Genomic DNA, 22,427 nt, shown 5'->3' on the forward strand with positions numbered 1-22,427 from the left:
ATACAATAAAAAATTAATAATTAAAATGTATTTTCAGATTATAATTAGTAAAACATTTAGTTAGATGCCTAGTTATATTTTAAATGCATTAATGCATACAGCAGTGGCGTAAGCAGAATTTTTTCAAGGGGGGTGTTCATAATTTTTTGAAGCTACTAAAAGAAATTCGAGTATGTAATAAAGCACTATTATTTCCCTAATTTAGATAGCTAGAGAGTTTTGACTTTTTATTTAGACAACATTGTTTAGTTAAATTTTGATTTGATTTTTTAAGTTTAAGAACATAATGTAATATCTTCTCGCATGTAATATCTTCTGAAAAAAGTCCAATGTCATATGGGTGGGAAGTAACACTTTGAGGGCCACTTTCACATTCATCAGATTTTGTTATGCTAGAAACGTTTTCTTCAATGGAAGTATCACATATCTGTACAACAGAAAAACTTACATTGTACTCCGTTCTCCCTTTTATATAATTTTTCACCGCATCTCCAAAATTCTTGAATTGTCACAAAGACGACAGAACGTCTAAGATTCCAGAATCATTGCGTAAAGACCTCGCGAATGACAGCCAGTCTCGAAAACTATCGCGACTGGCAGAATAGAAAGGAGCTTTTCAGTATTCTGAGAAATACAGTGAGATAAAAAGGTAGGCATAAGGCAAATAAAAATATATAGTCTTAAAAAATAATACCCGCATAATTTCTACTAAAATGTTTATTTTTGCCATTTTGTCTGAGCTCAAGGGGGGTGCTCAAACCCCTCCCTTGCGTACGCCACTGGCATACAGATTTAAAACATTCAGAGTAGGAATGCCAAACTTTTTGAGAGAAGGGCCTCTTGTATAACAAGCTAACCAATAAAAAGTAACAAAGCCAAATACATATTAGCTGTAATTATTTTCTTTAAGCATTACAAGTACAAGCCCTAAAGCCTGTCCATCTGCCAACTCAATAATATAAATAAACATAAAATTAATTATGCTTCTAAAAATAAGGAAGGAAAAACTATAATGCTCTGATTTAATTACTCCTTAGTTAAAAATCATAATTTATTATTTCACTTTTAGAAAATGCATAATTTTTTAAAAATACTTTAAGGATTCTTCAATTTTAGCAACAAAAAAAATTAATATATCTAGAATGCAGCCGCATACTACACATTCAAAACTACGATCTTTCATCAAAAATTCTTCAGATGGAGCTGCAAGCTACCTACCAGAGGATGACAGATCTTATTTGGGTTCAAAAAAACCCTTTTTCGAGTAGCTACTTTTTAAAAAAAATGATTCTGTACAGTTTTTTATACCTTCATATAAATTAAGACTGTAAAAGATAACCAATTCCATATTTTCTGTCTCAGTGATTCTGCTAAACTTCGCAAAATACAGATACTTACGACCCAGAATTTACAATTTTCAGGGTCCTTTTTTATTAATAATGTGTCCCTTTGTAAAATATAAATATAAAATAATATAAATCTATATTTTAAAACCATATACAGGGGTGATTGTGAGCCCAAGTCAAAATTCCGCAAAATTTCTTGAGTAAAAAAAAAAGTTTACATCGAAAAATTAGAGAAAAAATTAAACAAGGATTTTTTTTCTTCCTTTTCTCAATATTTCTTAGTTTACTTAAAATACATTTAAAATTTTAGATACACCTATACCATTTGCACATACCTATGATGACCTGGAGAAGTAATTGAAATTTACAAATATGCCTTTTTTTCTTGAGTTTATGATTATAATAACTATTTACTGATAAAAAAATATTAATCTTGAATATAAGCTTATAAAGCATTTGGCTCTCCTATACAAACAAGTAAAATAAACTGTGTTTTTAAGTTCCACCTTTGAAAATTTGATTTCAGGAAACTTTTGTGATCAATGATTTTTTAAAACGTCTGAACCTTCAATCTCCGGAAACTTCCGGATCACAGTTAGCGAAAAATCGGGAAATCCGGATTTTTTCCGGAGCACAATCAGCCCTGCATACATAAAAAGTATTGAAGGAAAAATTATGTGATTAGTAATTTAGTCAGTTATTTACCAAACAATTCACAACAAAATTTCTTTATCAATTCAACTAAAAATTACTTTAATTTTCTCCTTCTGTTATTAATACAGAAAAAATAGTAACTTTTGTTTTTCTAAATTTTGTTTAATCTTCCTCACATAAATCTTCGAAATCAATTTATTTTAATATAGGAGAATTACCCATACCCAGTACGTAATATAACATATCTTCAGAATCCTTTATGATTTTTGGCATATGTGCCATAACGAATAAGAGAAATCACTGCTGTCTATAACAGTTACACACTCCAAGAGGTCAAAAACTAAGTCAGGTCATAATATGCATAAAATTATGAAGAAAAAAAAACTATTATATTTTAAAAAAGTATGATTTATACAGGGTTCCCACTCAATTTCAGAAAAAAAATTCTCTGATTTTTCCAGGTATACCAGGTAAAGTTCAATGAAAACTGAGACCGTATTTTCATCAGAAAATTTTGATTATTTTATTTGTAATGTGAAACATTAGATTTCCTGTGTATAAAAATAACATTAAATGAGGATGGAAACACATTAGCTTGACTAAAATGTGAAATTTTTACAAAAAATAATTGTAATAGATGTTAGAATTATTTAACTCAACTTTCAATAACTGATTACTAATACTGACAATTTTAAGGTTTCCAGGTTTTTTTAAAATATTGCAACTTTCCCTGACTATTCCCAGATTTTCCCTGACCCGTAGGAACCCTGTTTATAGAGGTCCAGGATAAAGGAGAATATAAAATATTTAGAGATAACAATGAAATGGGGATATTTCCGTATCGTGATCTGTTGCACCAATGTAAATCGCCAAGGTGCCAAATAGATTTCAAACTAGGAAATTTTTTTTTAAAAAAACATGTAGATGTAGAATGGCTACGAAATACACCTATCAAGTTTGTCCCTTTGTGTGATGTTTTTTTTTTTTTTTTTTTAAGTTTGCCTCCTGCCGCTGCCCAGAAGTTGCCAGAACTTGGCGATAATTCTGCCACAGATCATGATAAGGAAACCTCCCCAATAAAATCACATATTTTTTAAACAGGAATCCTACTTACTTAAATTATGAAAAATAACTTAAAGGTAAAAAGAATGCAAAATCTCTGTTCCTTGCAATATTAAAACTTTTTACAAGTAGAAAACAATAAGTAACATACATTCAAAATGATATTTAAGGGCAGAAATACCTTAACTTAGTTGGGCTCTAAAAATTTTAAAACTAAGATTAATATTTTTGCTAGATATATTCTAATAAATATTCTTGTAAATTTTTCATAGAGTATAATATTATTCTCATAAACCCCATAATTTTTTCAAAGGATAATTAAATAAAAAATTTAAAATATTCCACGAGAAGAATACTCCCGAATTCAAAATCTTTTAACATAATTAAAAACATAACAACATAATTAGGACAACAGAGACATTAAAAATAGTTGGTATGAAATAACGAAAGATAAAATAAGAGAGTTTCATCTGCGAATAGAAATCCGCTTTTGTAGCACTTCTTCGAATTAATGGCGATCATATGCTGAATGACTAAAAGACAATTAGTCAATTTACTCCAAATAAATTGACATTCATAAAGAATAAATTTTAAAAATATCATTCACAGATGAATTTAGCATACCGGGGGAGGTTTTATTTTGCATATACCAGTCTGTTCAGCAATAGGTCTGATTTTTGCAATGTAGGCTAGAGGATCTTTAAACTCTTCAGCTGTTGGTTCAAAAACAGGGGCCTCGGGAGGAGGTTTAAACTCAAAATCTACAGCATTCATTTCACTGCTTCAAATTCTAAATAGCCAGAAAAATTAAAAGTACACATATTGGCTATTAATAATGATACTTAAAATTTTTTCGGTGACATAATGTCCATATCACAATCTAAAATCAACAATCACAAACTTCATTTCCCAAACATAGCAAACAAAAAATACTTTACACGAAATGACTCGGAGAACATAATCAAATCACAAATCTCTATTTACATAGAAGGAAAAATAACAATTTTTTTTCTATTTTAACCGCTGGAAGCGCTGTAAAGTGTGAACATAAGAGCTCCATAAAAATAAAAATTCAGTACTATTTAAATTCTTTCTTTGATTTAAATGATTATTTAAATAATTTTAAAATAAAGGCAAATTTTTTCTCCGACATTTTTTCAAAATTAGAATCAAGCTATAAGCTATAACTCAGAGCTAATTTAATAAAATTAACTGTTCCCGTAATCGTAGTCCATTTTTCAATATTTACGTGAAAAAAATTTTCTCATAGCGAATTCGTCATCAAATTCAAAAATTATAACTATCAGACTGTAAGTCTTATTTAGTTGAATAGATGTTTTTTTATTCCAAAACTATTGCTTGTTTTTCACTTTAAAATCTTTTGAAATTCACTTGTTTACTATGATATACTTGTTTATTGTGATCTGGCTTACAGCATGTTTGTTAACCCAATATATTCACTATTTCATAAAGAAAGATTCATTATAATATTTATGCTTATTTTAATACCTAATACTTGTTTGTGAATTCATGTAATCGATTAAAATTTATGCTTAACTTGCGCTAAATTATTATCGTAAACATTCAAATCGTGCCGAAATATCGAATATTTTTAATTTATCATGCCCATTCTTATTTTAATCTGGTAGTATTACTTTCTTAAAAAAGAATTTCATCCTCCAGAAGAAGGAACCGGTTCGTTACCAGAGAAACAAAAATTAATTACGGAAAATACATGAGCTACTGTATAGATAATGGTAGCGTAACTACCACTGCAATTATTAAACATCAATTCACTTGTATGTAATCGACATGCTAACTCGATTCTATCTTGATGTACCTTTTGATCGATGAAGGTTAGCATGGTCGATTACTCTCCCCACTATATCTATTAATTTATCCTGCTTAAAAAAAGTGTATGCTGATTGATTGAGTCACTGACAAGATGATCTTTAAAACATTTGTTTTATAAGTCTATGGACGTAAGTTAATTAATAACTGTGAAACTGTTCATAAATAATGTGGTAAAACTTTTTTTAAAATCTTGTATTTGGATATTTCCATATGGATACTTCTTCACACAAACTCAGCCGTCAAATATTAAAAAATGAAAACAGAGGTTTTGTTTCTTAAAACTTTCATTGAACAACTAATCCATTTTTGGATTTACAATTAGTATTGATATTCTACTAGTAGCCTAGTAATTTTGAACCGAACTTAAAAGACAAGGGATTTCCTAGATCAAGCATCAGGACAAACTTACCTTTGCGGAGCAATTAACTCATGCATGTAAATTATAATCAAAAAATTTTTCTTATAACAAAAACAAGTTTTGGGTTTTTTAACATATATCTTTTTCCCCATTATCTATATAAATATTTTTAGTATGATTACAATCAAATGAGAAAAAAAGGAATTTCCTCAAAAGATTTCACTGTTATAAGTTCAATTTCTAACGTGAATGTTTTTTGCCTCAAGCAAATTAATTTTTAATTCTTTATATATCATTACATTCCTTTAATGCAGTTATCCTTCCACTTATGTAGTTATCACCATGCTATATTTTTAAATATCTGTATGACAAAATTTAAATTAAATTATTAAAATTGAGGGGGGAAATGTTTTGCTTGTTCTTATCTAATAAAAAATTTAATGAAGTTGTATAAAATTTTTATTTCTTTCTTAGTTTTTTAAAATTTCAATGTTTGACAGATCTTCGATCCAGTATTAACGATGCCAGTATTATGGATTTATATATTGTATATTTATCCCTTTAGCCTAAGAAAACCACACCAAATTAAACTCGAAAAAGCTATTTTTTTAAAGACATTAAAAAAAAAGGCTAGTGTATCAATTATTTGTTTGTTGTCTACTCTAGTTATTTATATGCCTGTTTTTATAGTGTTTTAATGTGGTTCGAGCAACTACCCATGTAGAAATATCCCTTAAATACCTATATAATCATATTTCAATATAATATCTTTATCAGGGTTGCAAAAAACCTGTGTTTTTCTAGAAAAACCCAACCCAGGTGGGTTTTTTATGTTTTAATGGAATTTTTTTCTGAAGAGAGTGCAGGGATAAGTACCTTATTTTAAAACAGCCTATTTTAATATTAATAAATTTTAATTTTATAAATTGACTTAACATATAGGTAATTAATAATTAATACAAATAAATTGATGCAAAATTCTAAAAAAAGTTTCCTCTGAAATCACTATACAAAATGTTATATGTATTCACACACATCCCACATTTGAAACTTATTTTAACGCAGGATTACTTTTTATTTATATTTTAGTCTTAAANCTTATCTTTGCAGAGCAATTAACTCATGCATGTAAATTATAATCAAAAAATTTTTCTTATAACAAAAACAAGTTTTGGGTTTTTTAACATATATCTTTTTCCCCATTATCTATATAAATATTTTTAGTATGATTACAATCAAATGAGAAAAAAAGGAATTTCCTCAAAAGATTTCACTGTTATAAGTTCAATTTCTAACGTGAATGTTTTTTGCCTCAAGCAAATTAATTTTTAATTCTTTATATATCATTACATTCCTTTAATGCAGTTATCCTTCCACTTATGTAGTTATCACCATGCTATATTTTTAAATATCTGTATGACAAAATTTAAATTAAATTATTAAAATTGAGGGGGGAAATGTTTTGCTTGTTCTTATCTAATAAAAAATTAAATGAAGTTGTATAAAATTTTTATTTCTTTCTTAGTTTTTTAAAATTTCAATGTTTAACAGATCTTCCAGTATTAACGATGTCAGTATTATAGATTTATATATTGTATATTTATCCCTTTAGCCTAAGAAAACCACACCAAATTAAACTCGAAAAAGCTATTTTTTTAAAGACATTAAAAAAAAAAGGCTAGTGCATCAATTGTTTGTTTGTTGTCTACTCTAGTTATTTATATGCCTGTTTTTATGTATATATATAGTGTTTTAATGTGGTTTGAGCAACTACCCATGTAGAAATATCCCTTAAATACGTATATAATCATATTTCAATATAATATCTTTATCAGGGTTGCAAAAAACCTGGGTTTTTCTAGAAAAACCCAACCCGGGTGGGTTTTTTATGTTTTAATGGAATTTTTTTCTAAAGAGAGGGCAGAGATAAGTACCTTATTTTAAAACAGCCTATTTTAATATTAATAAATTTTAATTTTATAAATTGACTTAACATATAGGTAATTAATACAAATAAATTGATGCAAAAGTCTAAAAAAAGTTTCCTCTGACATCACTATACAAAATGTTATATGTACTCACACACATCACACATTTGAAACTTATTTTAACACAGGATTACTTTTTATTTATATTTTAGTCTTAAAAAATATTTGAGCAAAATATTTTCTTTGCATAGAAAGCGTATTAAAGGCACTGACTAATCAATAGCCATACAGTCAAATCTAGCCAGCAAGGTGACTCACGCGTCGCCAACATAGTTAGTTTCTTCACCATAGGTTAGTTTTTTTAGGCTAGACTACATATATATTTAAATAGAATAGCTCATCAATATAACAAAGGATAAAAAAGAAATCAATCTTAGAAAAACCCACTTTAGGGTGGGTTTTACCCAGCAAAACCTGGGTAGGTGGGTTTTTTGCAACCCTGATCTTTATTGACAATGAAGCTACTGTATATTTACAAGGATTTTTAGATTCTTGTATTAGCAGCTGTGTATTCATGGGATTCAATTTTTTTCTTTGTTTTTCACCTGATTAAAGTGAAATCTCCAGGAAAGACCCTTTTTATGTTGCGTAGCGTCCACTTAGGAAGCAGGGAATTTTTTCCATACCATTTGTGTTGGAGAAAACCTTTAGGAACGACCGTCATCACCTCCTCCAACGACCGTGCAAACTTCTGCACCAAATTCGAAAAAAATCAAATAAGAAAGCACGCCGAAAAAAAATTCAAAGCAAAAAATAATAACAAATCAAATAAGTTGATTAAAATCTATCCGAAATATTCATGTGAGTCTCTTATTTAGAAAGCTATTTCATTTTGGCCATCGCTGAAAGAGATCTACAACCTTATGTTGCAGACAAAGTGTGCCAAAGATGATGCTATCAACGGTTTATTTTAAGAGTTGAAAGCTAAATTGGGGGAAAAAAGTTATTTTAGTAAAAATTTAGCATCTCAAAGAAACCTCTTTACATTTTTTAAAGCTAACCAATTTTTTAGATGTAAATTTAAATACAAACTTAAACAAAAAACATGACTGTTCATTTATTTGAAATAGTACTATCAGGGTGCGTACAGACTCCTTATACTCCTTGGAAATAAAAAAGTCTCCAAGGAGTACTTGGAACTACTTAGATTTCCAAATTAGTCCTTAGAAACTCTTTATATTATTGCATTGCATAGATGAACTTACTAAGTCCGCTGATGAATTTGCTGTCCAAGCAAGGAAACTAAATGATGACTTATCTGTCAAAATCTAATAGTTTACGGAAAACTTTAAAAGAAAAAAAATTTTATTGCAAGTGTTAGAAGAAAAATAATAGCAAATTTAATTTTACATGTTACAAGCAAATTTAATTTTTTATTTTTTGGTTTGAAATGTCTTAGATTTTCTTATGTATTCAAATTTAAAAATATAAGATTGTAAGGTTTTTATGTTTATCTTTAACATCTGTACTTTAACAAGATTTATTACAATATTTGAAACTGGAAAATGTATTTATGTGTAAAAGTGATAATTTTATTTATAAAGTTTGATAAAGTCAAAATTTATTTCAAAAGGGCTAGAAAAAAATATGCAAAATTTTGCAAGTTCCTTATAATAACTGCTTTTTAATTTTAAAAAAAAAAATTCTATTTATCTTTTACACAAAGTTTTTACATTTTTGATAAGTCCTTAAAATTTTGGACTCCTTGGATTTCTTCTTCTGATATCTGTATGAACCCTGATACTATTCATAATTGGTAAGTTTGTTAAATCAATTGAGGTAACCCCCTAAGAACGAACAACCCCTATAATGACCATTTTACTGCGGAACAGAGAGGGGTCGCTCCTGAGAGTTTTCACTGTACTGCGACTGTAACTTATTTACTACTGAAGTTTTTCATACTAATCTAACATAAATTTACGTGCCTCTTTCGATAGATACTGAATTTTTTCTTGTTTTTTGGTCCATTCTAGGGAATTGAAAATTTGAAACCTCTATCTATCGAGCAGTATCTTCCGCAAAAAACTATTTTGATGTACTAATTTTAATGAATTATTTTTGAGATACTTCTTGTTTTCAGTTCAAGAAGTTCTATATTGTAATGAAATGATAATGTTTTGCTTAAAAAGAAAAATAATAAGGTTTGTAAGGAATAAAATTAGCATGTGTCATTCCTTTTTTTTATGGATATTTTAGATAACATTAGTTATTTTTTTTTTGCAGAATTAGTCGTCAAAATAAAAATCAGTATATTAGTCGTCAAAATAAACAATATATATAGTTTTTAACACTGAAATGCCTGTTATTAATATAGCATATTAATATTATTTTAATAGATAATATTAGGTGAATGTCAACATATTTTTTTATGGAATTTATTTTTAAATTTATGTGTGTGTAATAATTTGTCTTTGACTTTTAAATATAGATATTAAATCAAGATGAGTAGTAGATTTTTTGCAACTGGGTCTGAGTCTGAAAGTGAATCTTCATCTTCAGAAGAAGAGCAGATTCCACAAAAACAACAGGGAATAACATCGTAAGTATTTGTATTATTATCAACAACAACAAAAAAAATTATTCTCTGGAAAAATTTTTTTAATGACAAGTTTGGTAAAAATAAATTTAAAAAAAGGCACATTTATTTGTATACTTAGTAAAAGAATTTGTTTGGTAAAATTTTTTAAATACTCATTTTCTATATTTAGGAACATGTTATACATTACAATATTAATTTTGTCGACCAAATCTTTAAATAAGGCAGTCTTCAGTTAAAAAAGGTATTTTGTAATTTCTTTCCCATGTTAATATTTCTTGAATGTCATGTAACTTGTTCTTTCATTAGGCTCTATAATCGTTTTTAATATTTCTCTATAACTGTATTAAATAACATTATTAAATATTTCATACACATAGGGTGTGTAGAGAGTAAGTTATTTGTCTAAATACCTAAGAAAATTCCAATAGTGTTCAAATAAATACGTACAAAATCCAGTACTTGAACATTAATTTATTGTTCTTTCAATGATTTATTTTTATGAATATTCCTTCTTCAAAACTCCTTCGAGTATGCAAAGTTATCTACCAAAATTGTGATCTGTCCAAGGGTGCACGGTGTCAGTCCTCGTTAAACTGTAAGTGGTCAATTTTGCAAGCAAGTCGCCAGGCTACCAAAGGGGATGAGCCATCCCTTCTGTAGAGGCTCTAAAGTGAGATGGCATGTTTTAGGATCATCCTCAGGGAAGTTTCCCTGACCGACTCAAAAAAATCCAGTTTGCAGCTCCAGTGCGACTCTTTATATCAAATTACTACTATTCAAATCATACTTAATTTTTATATAAATAATAATGAAAAATTATAAATAAGAAATCATTATAAAAAAAAATTTGTAGAATTCTAAAATAAAACTTAATCAATGATTTGCAATAAAAAGCCTACAGTTTTCTAAATTTTTCCCGTTCAAGCCTTGACTATGTAATAATAAGTTATTAATAATAGCGATAATACTAAACTGCTTAATAAAATATTACTAAATTGCTATATTATATTGGTTTTAAATTTTTTACTGGGGCTCTTAAAATGTCATGTAAATATGTTATAAATAAATTTATCTTATCAATGAAATAAATCATTATTACAATAAATGTCATATAAAGATTATTAAAATGCAAATGGTATTTTTCTTTTTTTGTTATTAAAATTTCAAAAGTACTTTGAGAGCTTTCTTCCATTTTTTTAAAATCTAATTTTATATGTTTTATCTATTATAATGTTTAATTTGTTTTTTTAGGACTTTCACTTTCAGTGATGAAGAAGAAGAACAAAAACGTGTTGTGCGCAGCGAGCGAGAGAAAAGGTATCTACATGGTTTTTCACACTCAATAATTTCAAATTATTTTAAAATAATTTGATTCTGTTATTTTATGTATAATTTTTTTTTCTTCATATTATCATTATAACTGTTTATAGTCTTTTCCTCTTTTTTTTTCCTTCTCATGAATAAAATTGTAAATTATTAACCTGCAATATACATAATCATAATATACCTCATGAAGAAAAACCTTTAAGTGGCCCTGTTTAGGCTGCTTCACTGCTGCTTACAATTTCCTTTTATGCTATCAATGCTTAAATTATATGTAATGCCAGATATCAATTTTTTTTATTCCTTCTAAAACTTATCATAAGCTTTGATAATGAGTATTATCTTTATTTAATTTTAAAAAAAGCTAATTTATGTAAAGATTATTTTCTTAAGTGTCTTGTTTCATTTTTTTTTTTCATTTTTTTTTCTTCAAGATTTTGCAGTGTAAAATTTATTTTCTTTCTCTTTCAATCACTAATTAAATCTTCTTAAGAAGTGTATAGTTTATATTTTTGAAAAAATTATGTATATTATAATTATTTTGTTACTCTTTATTTAAAATTTTTAATTATTGAAAGAAGTCCTAAAAATATCATCTGATACTGCCTTTTTCTTCCTACATTTAATTTAGTTATGGTTTGAAGTATTGATGCTTTTTTTCTCCTTAAAAAAGCTTTTTTTTTTCTGTTTTAAAGAATACACTAAATTTTTGATTAAAAAGCTGAACAGTTCTAGAACTTATTATTTGTGTTTAGTATAGCTATTGTCTTGTAATTGCTAAAAGAATTATATGTATAAAGTTGTAATAGACAAATAAAAATAAATTTTTTGTGCTGTTTTGTTTGAAATTATAGTCATTAAATATGTAAAAGAAAACATACGGCCTTGTGTTTGATTACTACGCAATATCTTCTGTTATTTAGCATTAAAATAAGTCTGGGTAGTATGCATCTGAAACAAATGCCATACCTCATAAATTGTTAATTGCATAAATATTTTATCTGTATTTAAAAAAGTTATATTTAAGCTTCTCTGTTACATATGTTATAAAATACAATAATAACATAAGTTTACTTTTTTATTAACTATGTTTTGATTCAAAAGATTTAAGCCATTATCTAAGCAAGTTAGCCCAATGTTTCTGTATAAAAGATTTATAATTTCTTTTTCAAAAAAAAATTCAATTATAATTGATACATTTTTTTAGATATGAAGACCTGATTGAAATTATAAAGTTGATTAGGAATCATAAGAAAATCAAGGATATGAGTAAACTCTTAACAAGTAAGTTTATTAATTCTTTCATTGTACTTCTGTCTATTTTATTGTTAACCTTTTTTTCTATAAAGAAGTCCATTAATTCCATTTAGTTTTTCAGAGTTAATTGAATTATTTAAAAGTTTCAATGGTTTTTTTTTGTGTGCATATTTACTGCAATATTTTGTCTGTTTAAGCACTAATAATTTGTTAGCTAATTCTTTATTATTATATACTATTCATTATGTAAGAGAATTTGCAAATTCTGAATTGTCGAGTGCTGAAAATTGGCTGAAGCAAAGTAATGACAATAAGTTAAAACTTGTGAAACTACAAAATTGTAAGTTGGAATATTAATTTTAAAAAAAAAGAAAAGTTAAATGCAATTTAGAAGAATTAAGTACTTAATCTAATCTCATCAATGGGAAAGTTGGTGATATTTGTTAACTTTTTTTTCCTCCCCGTTCTAAATGTTGATGCTGGTGATAGATCAATCTAACGCAGTGTTCTCCCTAAGCATTTTTAGATGTACAGCTTGCCCTGCCAACCCTTCAATGCACCCTTTTTTATGAAAAACAATAACTGTCATTGCTTAAAGATGCTGCCTTTTTATTAATATTCCATTTATAAAATTAATTCCATGTTTAAATAATAACTAAACACTGGTATAAAATTATCTGTTTATGGGTTCAATTCTTATTGCTATTACAAATATTTATTTTCTTAGTATTATTCATAACTGGTTAAATTGGTATAAGTTTCTCTCTCTCTCTTTTTTTTTAGGGACGGTATATTAATTTAAGTAATTTTAAAATTATTTTTTAAATACCTTTAAATGTTCATTGTCTCATAATTTGCAGTTTAAAGTATAGAAAAAAGCTTTCAAGTTGTTTATCAATTAATTCTTTTTTTAGTTTACTTTTTTTGAAAAAAATTGTGCACAGTGATTGTCTTTTAGGATTTCTTTAACTGTAAAAGTTCAGTTATTATGTAATTTTTCTATTTTTAAGGTATTGATTTAGTGAGTGCCCTTTCAAAACTCAGAGTGCCCTTTTTTATGAGAGAGTGTCCTTTTTTTTATTCTTGGGGAGAGCTCTGTCTAAAGTTAAACCATATTTGTCACATCATTCAGTAGAGCATTTTTTGGTTAATAAAGAAAAAACCAACATTACCATTTAAACAATAAAACTGTTTCTTCCTATTGTTCTGCCATATAGTTGTTAAATGCTTGCAAAAGATGTCACCCTTGAAGAAAAAAAAAAGTGGCTTATCACTATTTTACCCAGAGCCTGTCATTTGAAATATAATAATGCTAAATTTTATTGAATATATTGGCTAATGTTTATCATCTTTAATGAAAATGTTGTTTGTGTATTTGAATTAACAAATCTCGATGTTTTATGCTTACAGGTTTTGAAAATTTAACTCGAGCATATATCAAGGCTCGTCCTGTTATTGAAAAAGAGGAGCGAGGAAACGTTCCCAAATTCTACACTAAGTGTCTAGTTGAACTAGAAGATTTTGTGGTTGAAGTGAGTTTTAAAAAATAACATTTCATTTTGATTATGATTATTGAAAGTAAATATGCACCAATTAAAATTAGTATTAAAAAGTAAAGTTGAAATGATTTATATCAAAGTATGTAACTGATTTCAATGATAGTGTCCTTTATCTATTTTCATTGACTCTTCTCTGAAATGATATTTTGTATAATATTTTTTCTATTTGTGTATTTTTTCACATTTAAAAATTCTCATTTCAATCCTATTCCATTTCAACCTTTGCAATCCTATTTCAATTTACTATAGAATTCATTATGGTTTTTTGATTTAGTGTCTTTGGGATTAATATTAAATCGCATATAAATTATCTGTATTGAGTAAGCTTTCTATTTCTTACTTTTCAAGTTAAAGACATAATTTTTTAGGTAGAAACAAGCAAAATGTCAAAGTTATGGTAACTCATTTGAGTTTGTGTTTTTTTTTTAATGAATCTTATAAATAGTCCTGCTTATTAAATAAAGACTATTTTTCACCCTTGATCTTATTTAAATTTTAAAATCTCGTAATTAAAGTGAAAAGAAGCCAAAAATACATAAGCGGACTGAAGATTTAAAAGTTTTGAAGTTAATTCTATAGTCATCAAAACTGTTAAGATTTTCCAATAATTAAATATTGCTTTTGATTTTGTTACTGCCTAATCAGTTTTTTGGTTTAACAATCATTTTTCTTTTTGCATACTGAAATATATATATATATTTCCATGAGCTCATACTATTTTCTAAGATGAACCACATTTTCTTATCTGTAATTTAGTGTTGGGCAGATACTGAGTCAAGAAAAAAACTCTCAAAAAGCAATTCCTCCTCACTTGCAAAGCTACGACAGCAACTTAGAAAGTATAATAAAGATTTTGAAAATGAAATTGCTGCCTACCGAGAAAAACCTGATGCCGAAGATGAAGATAGAGAGGATGATGAGGAACTTGGTAATTTATTAAAATATAATTAAATAGTCAAACAAAATTGCTTTATGATTTATTCTTAACCGAGGGTGAGGTATACATACTATTTTTTGCTGGAATAAAAATGCTTATTTATTATAATTAATATTAATTAGTTTATAATTTAGTTACTAACAAAAATGGCAACTTACTGATATCAAATTATTACAATATTGTATCAAATTATTATTATTAGAGTCTGATATGTCTGATGATGATGACGAAAAAGCTACTGATTTCTTTAAGAAGCCGACAAAAGCAGAAAAAGAAGATGTTAAGTCTAAGCCTGTAAGAGGATCTGATGATGACGTAAGTTCCTTTGAATCTTTAATAAATGTGTGTTGTAACACTCATAAAATTGCTGGTTATTAAAACTTAGTGTTTAGTGTTTTTACAGTTCAATGTAAAGAAAAAATAACTATTTTTATTGATATCTGTCATATTTACTAATTTTATTGAATATCCTCCATTTAATGTTCTTGATTATTATATATCTTATTAATTCTTTGAAGATTCTAGTAGTTAAATATTCAATAGCTTCATTCAAGTTTATCAGATTTTGACTAAGTGTTTGAAAAGTTTGTATAATCTGTAAATTTTAATATGTTGATTTAAAATTAATTTTTTACTTCTAAATCCTATTTTTACTTACAAAAGACTTCAAACTTGTATTGATATTTTATTTGCATAATTTTAGATTTTTGGGGAGATTACTGTTTTAAAGTAAATTTTGTCTTTCATTTAAATAAAACTCAGGAAAATAAATAACACAGTGTAATAAATGTAACATGGAATCAACTTCAAGCCAGCCTAACAATTGATTACGTACTTTTGTCATTACACTTTAAATGTTTTTATTACAACAATGTAATTATGTCTTTCTTTTTTAAAGGATTCAGATGATGATTCGATTGACTGGGGATCATCTTCAGATGAAGAAAGCTCACTCTCTACAGATGATGAAAAATACGGTGGAAATCTAGCAACAAAATTTTTAAAAAAGTATTGTTATTTTAAGTTTGAACAGTTTTGAACACTTGCCCCTCTTTTTTTTTTTCTTCTTGTTAGTCAAAAATCTTTGTTAATGATAAAATTTAAAGTGTTGTATAAAAAGTAAGATGGTATCCATAAAATATTAATTAAATATGTGAAATCGCTTTAACCTTAACTTTGTATCTCACTTTCAAAACATTTTGAAACACTTTTAAACTAATTTAAATGAATATCTTTTTATTAAACCTTAAATATACTTGAAAGTAAATCTGTAGTTTCCTTAATTTTTTTTTTTTCATTATACAAGTACAATTAAACCTATTTTTGTTTTTACGTTGTAACGCTAATAACAATAAGGATTTAATATATTTTTAATGCAACAATTGAGTGTGTGAAGGGGGAGCAAGTAACTTAGCATACAACGGCAGAGGTGGGTTATTAATTTTGAAAAGTATTCAGCTGTAAGGCATGCATTTTTTAGCATGAAAGAAAACTTTCAGTTTTGTAATTTTATTTTGAAATAATAAGACTAATAACTTTCAATGCCTTTTTTTGCTTCTAGCACATCCTTTTAATGCTAACTCTGCTATATTTTTCCCCCCAGTTTCTCCTGGTTTAACCAAAATATGTTCCTCATTTTTTGTTGTAATTTAAAAAAAACAATTTTTGATAGGAATGTTTTACTGCTGTTTAAATTAACTTTACATCTATTATTCAAAATTATAGATCAAATGAGAATAAAATATAAAGATGTTTTATGTTTGTCACAAGTGCAGAGTTAATTTAATATCTTTGTATTATATTTCTCTCTATTGATTTAAAAATCCCTGAATATAGATAGATTGTTATATATCTCTATTATAGATTGTTCAATAATATTATGCAATAGTTATCTTAAGGTTTCCTTTGTATTGTGAAATCTGATTAGTGTTGATGGTTGTGACTGACTGTAAGATTTGATTTTGATTAAGTGATGCAGAAAAGGAAGGAAAAAAGAAAAACATTTTGCTAAATCAAATAAATAGACACACCCTTCAGGCTCTAAAGTTTTCTTCATCTGTAGCACCTTTTTTCCTCCCCAAATCATTTTGTTTTTTATTCTTAGTTTCTAATCTGGAGGGATTTTATCATACTTGGGTTTTGTTATTAAACTATCCCACTGTTTTTCTTTTTTTAATTTGGTGCATTTCAATGACAATTTTTACGATTAAAACGAAAATAACTAGGTTAAAGTCACAAAAAAGGGCCACAAGCTGTTCCAGCCCTCTTATTTTTTAGTTATTTAATCTAATATCAAGGCCAATGAGAATTACAGTAATATTTCTTAGCATCACTCGTTAAAATTGCCTATGCTATACATTGTGTATGATATATGTTTTTAAAAAGGCCACTTTTATACTTTCATGTCAGGGTGACAGGACAGAGAATTTTATCATCTAGAAAAGTCAGGAAAATGTAAAGATATAATAACTAAAATGCCCTAACTGTCAAAAGAAGATTTTGAGTTTGAGGTACCTGAAAGTCTAATATTTTTCACACAAAAAATTTTTGTAATTTTTTTAAAACAGATTTTTTATTAACTCTAATAGCAAAAAAAATAAGGCATGAAAAAATACTTAATATTAAAATTTGTTGCAAAAATCATGAAGATTATTTTTTCTGTGTATTTATGACCACCCTGTATTAAACGTAAAGGATTGTCAATATTTTTTGTTTCTTTTTAAGGCCTGGTGAAAAAGATGATACAAAGGAAGTGACTAAGCGTGAGAAAAAACGAGACAAGGAACGTAAAGAAAGGAAAAAAGGCGATGATGATGATGAAGGCTGGGAAGAAGTTAAAGGAGGTGCCCCCATCATTATGGTACTATATTTGTTTTCATTTTTAAGTACTTTCGTAAATTTCAAATGATATCATAAATTGTGATTTATCATTGTTTTCCTTGTAGTATTGTCGCTAAACATACCTACCTGTCAATTCTCCTGTCTTTTAATGAAGACTCCCGTATGCCAATCTCCTGTTTACCTGTATATTCTCAATTTTCTCCGATGTTGAAGATATTTTTAAAAAATCTGGCTATAAAACAGCTAATGGCAAAAATACTTTTATTCCTCAACAGATGGTGTTATTGCCCGTACTGCAGTATGTTGAGTGCTTATAGTTTAAGTAATTATAAATAATAGTTTAAAAAAATCTTCTTTGCATTAAGATTTACATACATATTTTTTACTTCGCTAAATGTAAGTGCTTATGTTATTCCCAATTTTGAATTTCTCTTTTTGACTTACATGATTATGCATGATGTAACAAAACTTGACTCGTTACCGGAAAAATGTCGCGAGTAAAACTCCGTTTTTTTATTTCTCCAATGTTGGCAGGTATGGCTGAATTTAATCGCGTAAAAGTCTACCAAAATCTAAATGTGCTGATATGTTTTGTCTAATCAAAAAAAAAATTCTCCTGCCACTGAGTTTGAGACTGTGTACTTCTGTAAAAGATAATCTGTAGAAACATATTTCAAAAGGAGGAGCCCTTGAACATTTATTGCACACCCCTTTTTGAAATAATTTAATCTTACAACCATAATCACTGACAGTGCTCTTGACAACTTGCGAGAAAGTTCTTCAATTAAGGAGATGGTGCTTCGACTTTGTGGATTGTCTTTTTTTCCCCTACAATTTTTATAACCTTATAGGAATTCCATCACAAAATCATTATATGCCGTCAATATATATATATTTATTAAATATGAATGTGTTTTATGTTAATTGCAATAATTTTTCTATAGAAAATTAAATGTATTATATGATGTTTTAGGAAAAACCAAAAATGTTTGCTAAAGATGCTGAAATTAACCATCAAGTAGTGCTGAAAAAGTTTAATGAAATCTTAGCCGCAAGAGGTAAAAAGGGGACTGACCGCAGTGAACAAATTGAGCTGCTTACTGAACTCATGAGTGTCTGTGAGGCCCATAATTTAGGCTCTGGGATCCTATTAAAAATTATGTTCGCCATCATCGCTGCTATTTATGACTACAATCCAAATATAGCAACTTGCATGAAAGGTGATATGTGGCAAAAGTAAGTATCTATTGTAGCATTAAAGATTACTTAGAAAAATGTACTTGTTTTTACTATCCTTTTTTGTAGATTATTTTTAATTAATAGTGATTTTTAACAGGTTATTTTAGAGGTAAAACCGGGTTTCTGCACACCTGGAAAAATATAAATTTCGGTATTGAAAGAAATTAGTCATGAAATGTCATTAAAGATTTTTTTTTTTTTAAATCATGGAAAGTCATGGATTTTGTTTGCCAAGGTCTAATTTTTAAAATGGATTCCACCCCCCAATTTCATGATGTTCCGAATATCTAAATTTCTAACAAAATCCACACTCACAGTCATATTTTATTAAAATATAAAATGTTTTTATAATGTTCCTTAAAAATTATGGTGTTCTTTCAAAAAATGAAAGAAGAAACAATTATCTTTTTAAACTTCTGTGATTTAAAATTCTAGCTGAAGCAAGGCAGTCATTGGAGAAATTTTTTATTCCCAAATGAGAACAGAAAAATCAGGAGTATAGAATGTAATTCTGCAGAAAAAAAGACGATTTTTTTTTTTTTTTACTTTTGTATTTTTTTAGCTATTTTATTGCTTCAACTTTTTCTTTACTCTGTTTTTTTAATTAAACGTCTATAAATATGAAAATGCAGAGTGTAACAGTTTTAGTTATACCTATCATTTCAATTAATATTATTGTAAAGCTTTTTTTAATTTATTATTGGGTTTTTAGCGCAGAAAATAGTAACTTAAGTCATGAAAAATTCTTGTAATTAGTCATGGATTTGAAAATCTAAAATGTAGCAGATTTCCTGAAAAAATGTCTTTTATAAGCTTTTTAAACATAATATTTCTAAGTTTCCATTAAAAAATAAACTATAATTTTCATTTAATTACTTAGATGCCTGGATTATATAAACATGCTACTGGATATATTAATAGAAAATCCAAACATAGTTGTTGGGGAGCACATTTCTGAAGAATCTGAACAACTAGCTGTACAGCCATACAGGGTAAAAGGCTGTTGTTTGACTGTTGTTGAACGAATGGATGAAGAGTTTACTAAAATGTTACAGGTAATGCTAAGTTAAAAAGCAATTGTTTCATTAATTTTTAATACTATGTTTTGATTTATCTTTATAGCATCAGTTAAATTTCTTTTTTGACCCTGTCGTATCAATGTCGAAAGTCATGTTTTTGCCTGGCTCGAAATGCCTGTGCTGAAGCATTGCGCGTAGCGTTTTTAAAAAGTTCTTAAAGGTGCTTATTTTCGTTTGTTTTTTTTTAAACCTTTAAGGGAGCTTTTTCTTGGGGTGTTTTTAAAAAGTGCTTTATTTTCCCTTTTTGAAAATAAGATTTTTTTCCTTCACCATGTCGATTTTCTCTGTATATTATGCAGGTGCGTGGTTTTCACATTGTTCTATTCTACTTTTTCACAATTAATTTGGGCGTACTGTCGGTCCGTAACGTATGATAGCACCAATCATTTTAAATGTTTGGTGAAATACCTGGGAGTGACTGCTGAGCTGGGTTTGGTGAGATTCTTGCACTCTCATGTGCAACTCTGCCGCATTTTGCAATGTTTTCTCAATTTCAGGCTATATTCCCCACCCTCTGAAATCGAACCGAAAAATCTTTCGATATTTTATGGTGGCTAATATAATCAAGAAAAGAGTTCTTTGTCAGAAACTAGTTATTTTATCATGATCATGTAAAGTGTTTTAGAATTATTTTGCATTTTGTAATGTATATTGTGCTTAAAAATATTTTTTGAGTGCTTAAAAAGTACTTTAAAGGTGCTTATTTTTTGTTGAGATATTTGGCTACGCACCCTGTAAAGCTTGGATGTCTGGTTGAATTGCACTTTTCTCTTGTTAAGTCTTACTTATATGGAATCCACTCTAATGTACCATTCCTAATATTTTGAAATTAGTATTGATGCAAAATTGTGTTAAAATTTTAGGAGCTAAATGTCTTTATTTGTGCATCATTATGCTGCTCTTTAGTTAAGTGTGTTTTTACTTAAAAGTAAACCTATATTTCAACTTAAAAGTATGATTTTTTTTAGAGTATGTAGAAATTTAATTTGTGAAACTACTTGTACAATTCATATTATGTTCTAGTTGTTTCCAAATTTAATTTTTTTTTTCATCAAGATTTCAAATTTTGTTTCCTTCCCCAAATAGGGTTGCGATGCTCATTCTCCTGAATATGTTGAAAGATTAAAAGATGAAACTGCTGTTTGTGCTATCATTGAAAGACTCCAAGGTTATCTTGAAGGCAGGGGTACACCATCCGAACTCTGTCGCATTTACTTAAGACGTGTTGAGCATTATTATTATAAGGTAAGTTGCTAACATTTTTTTAAAAACTTTTACAGAAAAAATTTAAATGCATAAATTTTCATTGTTTTTGTTTTTTCATATAATCTAAATAATTATCAAAACTTTTTGTGTTAGCTTTAAAATAAAATATTGTAATTTCTAAATAAGTAACATTAGCTGATCATAGCTAGGCTTTGTTCACTGTTTCTAGACAGGTTTTTGATGATTTTAAACATAGTAACATAGCTGCTGCATAGCTCTACTTGATTTTTCAGTAGACTACTGGATTTTGCCAGTTTCTCTTGGTCTACTGGTTAAATTAAAATTCTCCTGGTTTTTGCACATTTTATAAAATTCTTTAAAGTTGAGTAAATTTTCTAAAAAAAAATACCTATTAAATATAATTTTTATTGCTTGAATATTTAAATTAGTATCACTAATGCATAATGAAACAAACCTCATTTTTAGATCTTGGTTAAAAACTGTTTTGAACAAACTCTCTTTTTAAACTTATTAAAAAAATCTTTTAACTCTCTTTGATGAATTAAATGCCCATTAATATTCGAAATTATGAGTAAACATAATACATAACATTTCAAGTATGTTAAATGTCAATCATAATTGGAAAATATTGAGTAAATTTTCTATAAAAAAAAAATACCTATTAAAATAGAATTTTTGTACGTATTATTGCTTGAATATTTAAATTAGTATCACTAATGCATAATGAAACAAACCTCATTTTTAGATCTTGGTTAAAAACTGTTTTGAATAAACTCTCTTTTTAAACTTATTAAAAAAAATCTTTTAACTCTCTTTGATGAATTAAATGCCCATTAATATTCGAAATTATGAGTAAACATAATACATAACATTTCAAGTATGTTAAATGTCAATCATAATTGGAAAATATTGAGTAAATTTTCTAAAAAAAAAAATACCTATTAAAATAGAATTTTTGTACATATTATTGCTTGAATATTTAAATTAGTATCACTAATGCATAATGAAACAAACCTCATTTTTAGATCTTGGTTAAAAACTGTTTTGAACAAACTCTCTTTTTAAACTTATTAAAAAAAACTTTTAACTCTCTTTGATGAATTAAATGCCCATTAATATTCGAAATTATGAGTAAACATAATACATAACATTTCAAGTATGTTA

The 22,427-nt window shown here is 27.4% G+C and overlaps 2 protein-coding genes across 2 annotated transcripts in view; one reads left to right on the plus strand and one right to left on the minus strand.

Annotated features, from left to right (window-relative positions):
* LOC107441111 (Lysine demethylase 5) overlaps positions 1–4,032 on the minus strand; it is a 67,082-nt gene extending 63,050 nt beyond the window's left edge. Inside the window, 1 exon segment of the mRNA XM_071180890.1 lies at positions 3,687–4,032. Within this exon segment, the coding sequence (XP_071036991.1) occupies positions 3,687–3,836 (150 nt within the window). The 5' untranslated portion in view covers positions 3,837–4,032.
* Positions 4,033–4,084: 52 nt separating this feature from the next.
* LOC107441110 (eukaryotic translation initiation factor 3 subunit c) overlaps positions 4,085–22,427 on the plus strand; it is a 36,234-nt gene continuing 17,891 nt past the window's right edge. The window contains exons 1-12 of the mRNA XM_043050366.2: positions 4,085–4,372; positions 9,691–9,801; positions 11,053–11,118; positions 12,332–12,408; positions 13,792–13,913; positions 14,697–14,868; positions 15,080–15,192; positions 15,776–15,885; positions 17,602–17,737; positions 18,692–18,954; positions 19,838–20,012; positions 21,123–21,281. Of these exons, the coding sequence (XP_042906300.1) occupies positions 9,704–9,801; positions 11,053–11,118; positions 12,332–12,408; positions 13,792–13,913; positions 14,697–14,868; positions 15,080–15,192; positions 15,776–15,885; positions 17,602–17,737; positions 18,692–18,954; positions 19,838–20,012; positions 21,123–21,281 (1,491 nt within the window). The 5' untranslated portion in view covers positions 4,085–4,372; positions 9,691–9,703. The remainder of the gene's footprint in view (positions 4,373–9,690; positions 9,802–11,052; positions 11,119–12,331; positions 12,409–13,791; positions 13,914–14,696; positions 14,869–15,079; positions 15,193–15,775; positions 15,886–17,601; positions 17,738–18,691; positions 18,955–19,837; positions 20,013–21,122; positions 21,282–22,427) is intronic.

This window comes from Parasteatoda tepidariorum, chromosome 5, assembly GCF_043381705.1.
Source record: "Parasteatoda tepidariorum isolate YZ-2023 chromosome 5, CAS_Ptep_4.0, whole genome shotgun sequence".
Classification (NCBI taxonomy): domain Eukaryota; kingdom Metazoa; phylum Arthropoda; class Arachnida; order Araneae; family Theridiidae; genus Parasteatoda; species Parasteatoda tepidariorum.